The 12,417-nt window shown below is 29.3% G+C and overlaps 3 protein-coding genes across 3 annotated transcripts; 1 reads left to right on the forward strand and 2 right to left on the reverse strand.

Moving 5' to 3' along the window:
- Positions 1-300: 300 nt before the first annotated feature.
- Positions 301-4,943, reverse strand: LOC122505356. The gene is made up of 3 exons (XM_043616884.1): positions 4,870-4,943; positions 4,240-4,357; positions 301-4,130 (listed from the first exon to the last, which is right to left on the reverse strand). The coding sequence occupies exon 3, from the start codon at positions 2,945-2,947 to the stop codon at positions 1,166-1,168; it is 1,782 nt and encodes a 593-aa protein (XP_043472819.1). The 5' UTR covers positions 2,948-4,130; positions 4,240-4,357; positions 4,870-4,943; the 3' UTR covers positions 301-1,165.
- LOC122505355 (probable ATP-dependent RNA helicase DDX20) lies at positions 4,742-10,518 on the reverse strand. The gene is made up of 8 exons (XM_043616883.1): positions 10,332-10,518; positions 8,924-9,210; positions 7,300-7,473; positions 7,020-7,221; positions 6,700-6,895; positions 6,417-6,502; positions 5,283-6,217; positions 4,742-5,183 (listed from the first exon to the last, which is right to left on the reverse strand). Exons 2-8 carry the CDS (start codon positions 9,108-9,110, stop codon positions 4,918-4,920), a joined length of 2,046 nt encoding a protein of 681 aa, XP_043472818.1. The 5' UTR covers positions 9,111-9,210; positions 10,332-10,518; the 3' UTR covers positions 4,742-4,917.
- Positions 10,519-11,034: 516 nt separating this feature from the next.
- LOC122505358 (probable 28S ribosomal protein S16, mitochondrial) lies at positions 11,035-12,324 on the forward strand. The gene is made up of 2 exons (XM_043616887.1): positions 11,035-11,282; positions 11,962-12,324. Exons 1-2 carry the CDS (start codon positions 11,154-11,156, stop codon positions 12,247-12,249), a joined length of 417 nt encoding a protein of 138 aa, XP_043472822.1. The 5' UTR covers positions 11,035-11,153; the 3' UTR covers positions 12,250-12,324.
- Positions 12,325-12,417: the final 93 nt, after the last annotated feature.

The following is a 12,417-nucleotide window of genomic DNA, read 5'->3' on the forward strand; positions in this document are numbered from 1 at the left end:
TTATTGAAAATAATCATATTTATAAGTATTTCATTAATAAATTGTTGAAAAATTTTAATTGCAAATTTAAAAATTATTTGAATTCACAATTGAGTGCCTTTGTTCATTAAAATATTTGTTAAAATGTTGTATGTATATCACGGTCACGAATATCTAAAATCATACGAAAAGATTTTCAAAAATATCTAAAAAAAATTTTAATTTATTTGCAAAAAATCGATTTTTGTATTTTTTGAAATAATAACTTTTTTTCTTTATTGAAATTTGAATTGATTCTTTAAAAATTATATTCCTGACACGAAAACGAATCGATTGATGTATAGTATATAGTATATACAATTTGATAAACATTCTTATAGTAGAATTTTTTTCTTTGGTCATTTTTGAGTGAATTACTACCATTTAGGTTCAAAGTGTCTAAAAATAATCCAGCTACGGTATTTTAGCTGTATTTCAAAACTGAATTTTTACAAATATTTTGATTCTCACAAGCAGTATTACCAAAAACTTATTTTCTACAACCTAGGTATCATGATACATAACAATTCAGAAAAGTATTACGTGGTAATATTACTGCAACATTACCTGTATTGTTAAATTAATATAAAAATAAGACTGCAATAATAGTAGTTGACAATATAATAGACGGACGCATTAAAAGCGTGTTTAAGACGTCTATTTTTGCCCACGGACACCATAAAGACAACTAAAATATGTAAATAAGATATTCTCTGTCTGGTCCAAAAAAGGACGTCCGAAAGACGTCTTTTCCAAGTCTCAGATCTTTTTAAATAGACATTTCTTTCACAATATTTTCTTAGTTGAAACCCAGTAATACTTATTCAATTTATTTTGAGTTTCATTTTATATTTTTATATATTATACAGAAATAATAAAACAATTCTACGAAGCTGGAATGGAACTCTGATAAATTTCCCTTGAAGCATTGCGTCTTAAACACCTCAGCCGTTAACTTAGAAAAATTCCCATAACTTTTATCTTCAGTAGTTTCCAAATCCAAATTGACCTTGAAAAATAATATTTTCTATTTATGGAAATTTTTCTACTTTCAAAGTTTAAAACAAGAAGACGTCTTAAAGAAATCTAATGGCAAAGACGTAGAATATTTTTAAGGACGTCTTTTGAACAAGTGTACCCACTGGGTTTATATTAAACTCCTTAAAAAAGCAAACATTCTTTCACCAATAATACTTGCGAAAATTTCAAATAGAAATGCAAGAATCGACAGTGAAAATCCAATCGAAAGTACGTACAAGGAGATCAGCAATAACTTTTCTTTCTCGATTTCCTGTGGTAACTCCACAATCTGATGCTCTAGTTTGACAGTTTTGAAGAGTTTTGCAATAAAACCATGTTCTGATGCTTTCACAATAATCTCCCTAAAGCGATCAGTGAACGGAGAGTTATCTCTTGAAACAAATCCTTCGGTCACATGAGCAACTGGTTCTGACAACATCTTTCCATTAAATTCTCCTTTTAACTCCTTTATGTGATTAACGTGTGCTATTACTCCACCGCTAATGCAGGACACATTTTGATAATCATTCAAATATAGAAGACATCCCAAATTTGATTTGATAGCTGGAACTACAGTAGAATTTTGTGCTAATTTTCTGATAAGAAGGTTAGAACTTAATGTCATTGAAGTATATAAAGTCGGACTGTTGATTACATGTGTCAAAGACGATGTAGCGAGTTCTGCAAGAGTTTCTATCTCTGGTGAGGATTGCAGTGAGAGGTCCAAGATGGCAGAAAAAAAGTAGCCTGTGTACACGAGGCAAGCGAGTAATACAGTTCCAAACACTATTCTCTCCGTCGGTTCAACTGGTTCCTCGATAACGGACAGTCCCATTATCATTTGACTGATGTTCGATGCTGTCCATGTTCTTTTGTTGAATCGCATCATAATCGCAGTCAATTTAAGTACGCAAATCGTACCAATAGTTCCCAGAAGCATGTACAGGAACTCTTGTGAAAGAACAATTACTTTCGAAGATTTTGTAATTCTCGGAATTACAGCTCTTGCATCAGACTCCATTATATAACCCAATTCTAAAATATTTATTTGTAAATGTTCAATAAACAAAATTGTGTTCAAAAACATTTCAGCTTTCTTTTTATTCAAAAGTGTTTGAGTAGACACTTTTTGATGTGGAATAGCTTTATGAATGCAAGGTCTAAAATTCATGTGGTGTGATAAAATTTCAGCAAATTTCTTTCCTGTGCTGAATTTAGTTGACACCGATTTATTTCCGTCTGATATCAAGAATTTTAAAGGGTATCCACGTAAATTCTTAAGTTTGTTTGGAAACCATTGACTTGTAGTTGATATCTGAAGGGCAGTGTACTTTTTTGTAAACGGATTCAAACGATGCAGAAAAGATTGCTTGTCGCTTTTCTCTTTCAGTGACTTGGACTCTTCTTCATGATAGACCAAAATCGTAACGTCCAAATAATCTCTTTTCCATAGATAATATAATGTTTTGTTCAGATTAACGTCAGGTAACACATGAGAATGTACGATTAAACATTTCGGCATGGGTAGAGATTGCGATAATCCTCTAATTGGTAAAAGAAATCCTCCATACATTTCAGTAGATACATTTACACTATCTTTTACGAATACAAATAGTGCCGTCTTTCTTGAACGTCTAAGAGATTTTAGATAAACCCTAAACTGTTTATTTCTCCTCTTACTGTATTCGATACTTGAAGATGGAAAGTTTCTATTGATTGACTTGACAAGAAGACTTACTGAATCGTCTGTGTTGTTTCTTTCATTATCAAAGAGGAATACTACATGGTGCAGTTTTGACTCTTTCTTTAGATACTTTACTAATCTGTTATAGTGATTTCCAATCGTAGATGATTCCAGTATTTCCATCAAAATGATAATGAGGCATAATGCCTTACTGATCAGATTCATTTTGTAAAAATTTTCGAATGTTTTGTTTTATACACTTTTTTCTATTTCACTATATTCCTACTTATAAACTATTGACTGTTATTTTAAAAAGAAGACACTTCGAAAACTTGACGGGAATTGTGAATTAGTTCCTATCCCATTACTTAAATTTCTCTTTAAGATACTTTACTAATCTTTTGTAACAATTTTCGGTTGGAGTAAATCCTACGATTTCTTTAAAAATTATAATGAAGTGTTTCGTTACCCGGTAAGAAGCGGAGAATTGAAAATAATTCAAAAGTTGTATTTTTCTTAATAGGTGAATTTGCCTCGGAGCTCTATTTCATGAGAACTGAATTGACTTTACAAAAATATGAAAGGCGCGTTTCAGAAGAATGAGAAAGTATAGCGTCTGAGAAAAGGGACCTTACAACCAAACTCAACTTTTCGAGTAAAATTAATTTAAAGTTTTTCATCCAAATTACTGATTTTAAGCAAATATATCTATAGTCATTTTCGTCATAAAAAAATATATTTTTATTGAAAAATTATTTTGAAGTGAAAAAAATTTTTTTTATTAAATTTGTTTAAACAATTGCAAAAAAAAATTTGTTAACCCGAGACTAATTTATTGCATTAAATTTTAAGGACATTAAAATGTAAGAAACCGTCTAAATCTAAAAATCGATTTTTTTGGTCATAAGGTTCCTTTTCTCAGACGCGGTCACATATGCGCTAATTAATCAGTGAAACGTCACTGATTATTTAGTGAAATTTCACTTATTCACAGCGCATATACTCTAATTAGAATAGTGTCATACTTATCGCTGATTTAGATTTAGAGAGTTCCACTGAATTGATTTACTATGCCATTCCGAAACGCGCATTCAAAATTATTCGACAAGTCAAACAAACCAGATATGTTTCTATTCCACTGAATTGACTTAACAATTGTTCTGAGATGCAGATTGACTATTATAAGAATCTTTACCTTTACTTCTTGATAACATTCTATCTTTATAACACTCTCTGATGGATATGAAGATTTTTGCTTATTTCCTTCACTTTAGCGTCTCAACATAAGTTCGTCAACTTGTTCGTTGTTCAGAGGACTGTTTTGCATCACGGCATCGACTTGGCAGAATTCCCTGATGAGATTTTTAGATATTTGAGGACAGCGGCAGTTGCGAGTAATAGCGAAATTCTTAAACGAGATTTGATACAAATGAATTTAATTGAATATTTAAATATATTGATTTCGATTAAATAAAAATCTTTATGTTACAAAGTTAGTAGGCTTTATGGATACTTACGCAATAATTGAATAGGTATTCTTCGAAAGGTATAAAATGAATCATGTCTACCACTGAGTCAATGTTCAGTAAATAATGACAGAAAACTTCCAATGCTGACAGTCAGAGAAGAACTTGTCTGCCGATTAGTAAGAAGTAGCATGTATAATATTTAAGTTACTCAGTAATCTGTGGATCTAAAAAAGTGTACAGTAGAAAATTGCATGTAATTTGCATTTTATGTCTTAAAAACACTCGATGACTCTGATAAGTTGTTTCTTGTCATGCTTTACTTTTTTTTATAGTCGATAGTTATTTTCGTATCAAGGGCGCAAAATGCGACAATGGCGAGATTAAGGGACCGAGAGGACACAATTTAGCGTTTTAATATTTTTAATCGAAAGCGGGCTCAAAATAAATTTTGATTTTATTTACTTCAACAAGAGATTTTCATAGCCTAAAGTAGTTAAAAATTAAAAAATTTGCTGAGTAAGAAAAATGTTGAAAAAAATTACCGTGCTAATTGCATAAAATAGATACTGTATATTTATTATTTACACTGTATAATTAATTCCAGTCCGTAAAAATGAGAACAGCAGGATCTCAAATTGTACTCGTGTATATAACTTAAAACAATAATAATAAACCAACTTGTCCAAAAATGTCACTGCATTTCTCCAAAATAATTAGTAACTTTATTTAATCAACATTTAGCATATATGATAAATACTCTGCCTCGCATCGCATATTTGTGGTAATGGTCAAATAATCCAGGAATTTTTCCATATTAGAATTTATATCCTCATTAATATTATTTCCCCCTCCATTGGCTATATATCCATTTTCTTTAACTCTATCTGATAAAATTTTCTTCCTAATATTTCTATTGTGTGTACTAAATTTTTCATCAACAATTTTTTGAGTGTTTAAAACACATTCTTCCGTAGAATCGATTGCTCCATTTCCTGAAAGAAAGCGAAATATATAACTTTTGGTCCAAAAAAATCTTGCATTCGTACTGTTATTTTGCTTGAAAAATATAATAAACAATAATATTTAATTACCTGTGTATTTTGTTTCTTTGTACAATTCAAAAACAGATGGAAAAGTCCCTTCTTCCTTTACTTTAAAATCTTCATTAAATATACAACTACTTATTTTTTTAATAAACAATTCTGTTAATTTCAACATTTCAGTATTATGTGAATCTAATTCTAATTTTGCAGTTTTGTTAATAATTGGCTCTTCCGACTGAACTACAATTGACGGATTTAGTCCATTTTCGTAATCATTTTCTACACAATATTTATCATCAGTTTCTGAATGACCATTATGAACAATTTGGTTTGATTTGTAAATTTCTGGATTTTTATCTTCATGAAATAGATTCTTAACATTTTGTGTTAATTCAAAGTCTTTCTGTATTGACTCTTCACTATTCTGTTCTTCTGCTCCTTCGGCTTTTAATTTAAAATCACATGACGTGATGGAATTATATTCAATTATGTCTTTCTGTTCATTTGGATTCGATAAAGTAAATTTTTTTTGTTCATTACAATTGTCTATTGCTTTTTCCAGATCACTGGCTGAGACTCTTTCAAAATCCACGTTATTCATATTCCAAATGTCCGACGGATAGGGAATTGGTAACTTGAAAATTGAAAAATGTTTCCCTCCAACGTGAAACATTAGGTCTTGAAAATTCTTAAGTTCTCGATCGGAAATAATAGTTATTGAAATTCCGTATGATCCGTAACGACCGGCTCTTCCAATGCGATGCAAATATGTTGCACTATCAATTGGAATGTCTAAATTAACCACTAAATTCACATTTTTAACGTCGATACCTCTTGCTGTTAAATCTGTGGTCAACATTATTTTGCATTCATAATTTTGCAATTTTGAAAGTGAATCCAGACGCTTATTCATGTCTTGACTTCCTATTATAAACATGGCTGGAAATCCCATTGATGTGATCTTATTGCAAACAGATTGAGCCCTTAAAATAAAAAGAGGGATTACTTCAAATGTGTAGCTAATTTAGGAAATTAAAAAAAAAATTTCGACCCTAAAAGGGGGGTTAAAATTCTAAATTATTTTAAAATTCTCTTTGATTTTTAACCTCCCCTTGTAAAAGATGACGAATTGCGATTCAATTCGCGGCATTAATATTATTAGATTATTAAGTTTATACTGACCTGGTTTGATAATTAGAAAACACCAAACATTGTTTAAAAGGAACCGTACTGAATATTTTTGCCAATTCTTCGGTCTTAATATGTACCTGCAAAGATAAGACAAGTAGCTGTAATTAAAAATTAATAAATAGGCAAAAATTTATATAAAATTGTTAAATTCCCCCTCGCAGGTAAATAAAGTAGCCATTATTACCCTAGATAAATAATAAACACTTTAACCATCTGCGGGCTAGAAAAAGGAACTTTAAGTTACATACAAAAATATTTTTAACCAGTTACAAACCTGCTTCATTGCATTCGGATGGTGTGGAACAATAACAACAAATTGTTTCAGTCCAACAAGCATTGGACCATCATAATCGGTTGATACCAAAACAGGTCCACTCATATATTGACTTAAAAATATTTCCAAATCATTTGGATACGTAGCACTTGAGGATATAATTTGTTTTTCCGTTGGAAGCTTACAAAAAATGTAACTGAAAAATTAAAAAATTATTTTAAAAAAGAATTCATTTATTCTCATAAATGAGATAATTTCTCGATACTTTGATTTTTTTAAAAGCAAAAATTGACATTTAATGTTAAAATGCAGTAACTAACTTGATGTCCTTCTGAAAACTTGTCTCCATTAATTTATCTGCTTCATCCATCACAAAAAGACGAATAGTATTAGGTTTCAAAAATCCTTTATCAATTAAATGCTTTATTCTTCCAGGAGCACCAACTGCTATATGACATTTATTCAGTTTTTTTCTATCCTCATCTAACGAAACCCCTCCTATGAAATAGTTTACTTTTAAACCTAAAAGCAGTTCAATTAACTTTATTAATTAAATGTAAATGTGAATTACGTACATAATCAAAAAAATTTCCAAAGCACCTTTCATCTCCCTTCCAATGGATGATATAACATCTGCAATTTGAACAGCGATTTCTCGCGTAGGAACTAAAATCAATACTTGGGTACATGATAGTTCAATATCAAGTGTTTCCAAAGCTATGAGACCAAAAACTGCTGTTTTACCAGTTCCTGATTTTGCTCGTACCACCAAATCTGTGTAAAAAAAGTTCATTATTTGAGATTTCCTATATGATTAGATCTGTTAATAGCCGAAGAATGATAACTTTTCTATTATTTTATGTTTAATCAACTGAACGAAGAGAAATACGAGTAAATGATTACTGTTTTCTGGTTTAGCCTGCGACATGCCGACGTTGGTTTTGTTATATAAAAACAGAGGTTCAATTTCAATTAATCAATTCAATTTTCAATCGACTTACGAAAAGGCTAAAATTTTTTCATTTTTAAACTTTGACATCAGAGTCTTTCTTACATAAGTAATTAATATTTTAATAATAATAATAAACAATTGATTAATTTAATAAATAGTAGATATGTTAAAATAAATAAAGTAATGATTATTTGAGAAAATTTGAAGAAAACTATAAATTTATTTATTTAAGAACGTATATTAATTATTGACAATCCTGAAAAAGTGGTTGGGAGGTATAACGTAGGTTTTGGTCAGAGAGAAGGATAGTCTGTGTTGTTTCTTTCATTAATTCATTATCAAAGAGGAATACTACATGGTGCAGTTTTGACTCTTTCTTTAGATACTTTACTAATCCGCCATAGTGATTTCTAATCGTGGAAGATTCCAGGATTTTTATCCAAATGATAATGAAGCATAATGCTTTACTGATCAGATTCATTTTATAAAAATATACACTATTGACTGTTATTTTGAAAAGAAGACACTTCGAAAACTTGACGGGAATTGTGAATTAGTTCCTATCCCATTACCTTAATTCCTCTTTAAGGTACTTTATTAATGTTTTGTAACAATTTTCAGTTAGAGTAAATCCTACTAATTTTTAAAGAAATCGTAGAATTTACTCCAACCGAAAATTGTTACGAATGTTAGATTTTTATTGTTATTATTTAATTATTTTATTATTATTATTATTATGTATTATGTTCGATATTATATTATTTAATTGCTACGTAAAGCATTAACTGAATAAATTCATTACGTAAAAGTTTACTTCAAAAGGTATAAATGAATCACATCTACCACTAAAACAATGTTCAGTAAATAATTAAAAGAGAACTTTCAATGCTCACAGTCAGAAAAAAACTTGTCTGTCGATTTGTAAAAAGGAGAATATATAATATTTATGTTACTGAGTACTCTGTAGATCTAGAAAACGTAATAATAGATAATTGCATGTCATTTGCATTTTATGTTTTAAAAACACTTGATCATTGTGATAAGTTGTTTCTTGTCATGTTTTACCTTTTTTAGTTAAATACTTTTAATTGATATTGATTAAAACCTGTTGTTTTCTGTATCCTTAAGTTTTCGTTAAACTTCTAAATTCCTTTTGGATATTGTTACATATTACAAGAAGAGAATTAAAACTTTTTTTGGGCGAAAACAAAATTAAAAACAAATTCAATTGAAACATTGCTTATTAGGTACATTAATATTAAGAATACTCACCGAATCCACAGCGACCAAGAGGAATCGCTTTCAACTGTATTGGTGAGGGCTTGATAAAACCACAATATAAAAGGCCATCTAAAGTCTTTTGAGAGAGACTTAACTGCGAAAAAGTTACTTCTTCATTAACTTTTATATCGCTGGTTCTCGACGAATTACTGACATCGTGAGCTTTTAAAGCAGACATGACTATCTAGTTGTATATCTTTATGTCGTTATTCGGCGAATTCTCACAATTCTAAACCATGTTTAGAGAATATTTTGTAAGTTGAGTATCTTATATGTATCTGTAAATTAATAAAGAAATTCTATTAGAAATTATAATTAAAGTAAATTTAATAAAGAATAATAATAATGAAGGTCTTTGGGGCCTATTTATTTTGGGAAAATGAAAAACGAAAAAGGATTTCTTTTAGAGGGTGGAAAAAATTTTTTATATAAAATTTTACTACAAAATGCCGGCGATAGATGCTATATTTAAGGAAGTACCCGATATAGATTTGGAACAAAAGTTAGTCCATTGTCATAATTACGTATTTTATATGAAAAAGTTAAATCAAATTAAAAATTTTTTTTATTTAAGCTTAAAGAATTTAATTTTTAACATTTTAAAGAATTAAAAGTTGCGTTTGAATAAAAACTTAATTATTTTCTAAAATTTTAACAAATATTTCTTTTTAAATCAATTTTTATCAGAATTCAACTACGAGAATTGAATTATTTAAATAGAATAATTTTTGTTAGGAAACTTGTAGAAGAAACGATTACTTACGTTTTATTTTAATTTGACGATATATTTAAAATTAATATTATTTTAGTATATACATTGATGTATTTTAATGTCTTATTGTAACGAAACTATTTAATAATTGTATTTCTGTGCAATAATAATGTACCCAAAATAATTAATGTCGTATAAATATATCGTGAATTTTGAAAACGGCTCAACTCTGAAATCCGTAAGAGTCATTTTCGCTATCATTTGTTATGTGAAAATGACTCTTATGGTTTTCAAAGTTAAGCCCTTTTCAAAATTAACGATTCAGTTATGCTAAAAAGATTTTTACATTCTCATTTTGGTATAAATTATATTGTAGGTATGTTATGTTTAAAAGATTTTGTGATTTTCTATTAGCAAAGTACTGAACTTGTATCGAAACGTCAAAATTTTAAATATTATAGTAACTTAATTTAATCGTACCAGCAAAATAAAGATCTCTTTATAAATTATGAAACTTAAAATCGTAAGAGTCATTTCTGCATAATAAATTGATAGTAAAAATGACGCTTACGGTTTTTGGAGTTGTGCCTTTTTTGAAATTCTTGATTCAATTATATTTAATAATTTTCAAATTACTACCGGCATCATTTCGCTAGCAAAATAAAATAACCTATATTGAAATTTTACCTGTAAATATATGTGAATCTATTGTTTCAATATTTATCACTTTTGTACATTTGAAAAGCATTAGATGTTAAACAAGAAAAATAATCTCAAGAAATTAAAATTCGGTTATGATTTTAATATATATTTATAAACAAACCACAATTACTAACACGCGGTTAGGCTGGAGTCCCATGGTAGCGTTTTGCGTTGCGTTTTGTAACTAGGCCATGAGTGCAAATAGAGTAAACATATATCTGTATCTCTCTCACACTCATTGCCTAGTTACAAAACGCAACGCAAAACGCTGCCATGGGACTTCAGCCTTAATCAAACCAATAACCGCGTAGAAACGCTGCAGCTCTTTAAATTTAAAGGAGCGCTCACACCTTAACTTCACGTTGTTAAAACACTCTCCATCCGTTTACAATATGCAACAAATTTGAACTGTATCCTCTATGAGACTAAATTTTTATAGAAAATAAAAGAAATTAGACCAATTTCTATTCTAAATCATTAAAGTAATATTTAGATCTTAATTTTTATGTGCTTGGACTTCCATGTACCCGAAGGCCGCAGTCCCATGGCAGCGTTTTGCGTTGCGTTGTAATAAGAGAGAATGCAGCAAACGTATATTTGCGTCTTTTTCTCTCCCATTACAACGCAACGCAAAACGCTGCCATGGGACTGTGGCCTAAAAGTCGATCTAATCATATTTCATAACTGTTACCATTGTAGCTTGCCAACCCTGGCCGAAAGGATAAGAAAAATAAATACTTCAAAACTATTGTAAAATTTGTATTTTTCTAGGAAACAAAATAATTTGTATTTGTTTATAAAAACAATATGGTCAGAACGCCGCTTCATCCGGCATCAGGAACGGGAGTAATATTAAGAAAATGTGCCGCACTAGCTATTAGGTTCGTCAGATTCGGATGTACAAATAGACCGTTCTATCATATAGTGGTTATGGAGGTAATTTTACAATTACTAATTTAATAAAAATTTATACTCTATTTTGACATTTAGTATTAAAGATGTTCAGTAAATGATATGTTTTTTGTGTAAATTGAGGTGCATGATGTACTGATATAGTCCTTAAAAAAATTAAAAAATTTGCAGGAATAATACCGGCTATTTAGAGGTTATTACATTACTACTGTAAAAAGAAATTTTTTTAGTTACAGCTTTGTTATGGAATTTTATAGAACCTTGTAAAATAACGTCTTTATTTAATTTATAAACTTGTTAAAGAATTAACTTGCAGAAGTTTTTTCAAGTTTTTTTTTTTATTTATTTTATTTTTTTTGTTAAGAATTAATTTTTTTTAATTAATTAATTGATACTTGGTACTTAAATGAATTTAAAATCCCTTTTGTAAAATAAATACTTTTAATGTGCCTCACAATTTTTTGAAAATTATAAAAAGTTGTAAAATTGGCATATTAAAAGTATTCATTTCACAAGAGGGATTTTAAATTCACTAATTAAAACTATACCTATATATATTCCAATTCATATTTTATTTTCATAAAAAAAAAATTTTAATTTGTAGATTTGCCTGTATGAAAAAAGGAAATTTTTCTACTTGTATATAACTAAATTGATATATAAATTCTTAAATTATGAACCTAACAAATTTATTTAATTTTAGAGGAAGTTAGAACAAAGACAACCACCAGTTGAGCAGCTAGGGACGTACGATATAATTCCAAACAAACATAACGAAAAATTATTGGCACTCAATTTTGAAAGAATTGCGTACTGGATAGGACAAGGTGCTCACGTATCAAGGCCAGTTCTGGAGTTGTTCGGCCTTTCAGGATTCTATCCTATACATCCCAGAACTTACATGCGCTCATGGAGGAATCGAAGAGATGCAGAGAAACTTGCTGCGCAAGCAGCAGCTACATCTGAAAATCAAGTGTCTGCTGCTTCTTAAATTGTATTATAGCAAATTATTAACAATGTAAATATATTTCAGTCAATCAATAAACAATGTACAATTTTTTTCCAAGTGTAAATTTCTTTATTTTAATGAGTTGCTTATAAATTATGGAATTCACAAATTTTCTACCCCAATACCCCCCCTAAAAAATGTTTTACACTA

The sequence above is a fragment of the Leptopilina heterotoma genome, unplaced genomic scaffold (assembly GCF_015476425.1).
Source record: "Leptopilina heterotoma isolate Lh14 unplaced genomic scaffold, ASM1547642v1 Lhet_353, whole genome shotgun sequence".
NCBI classification, from domain to species: Eukaryota; Metazoa; Arthropoda; class Insecta; order Hymenoptera; family Figitidae; genus Leptopilina; species Leptopilina heterotoma.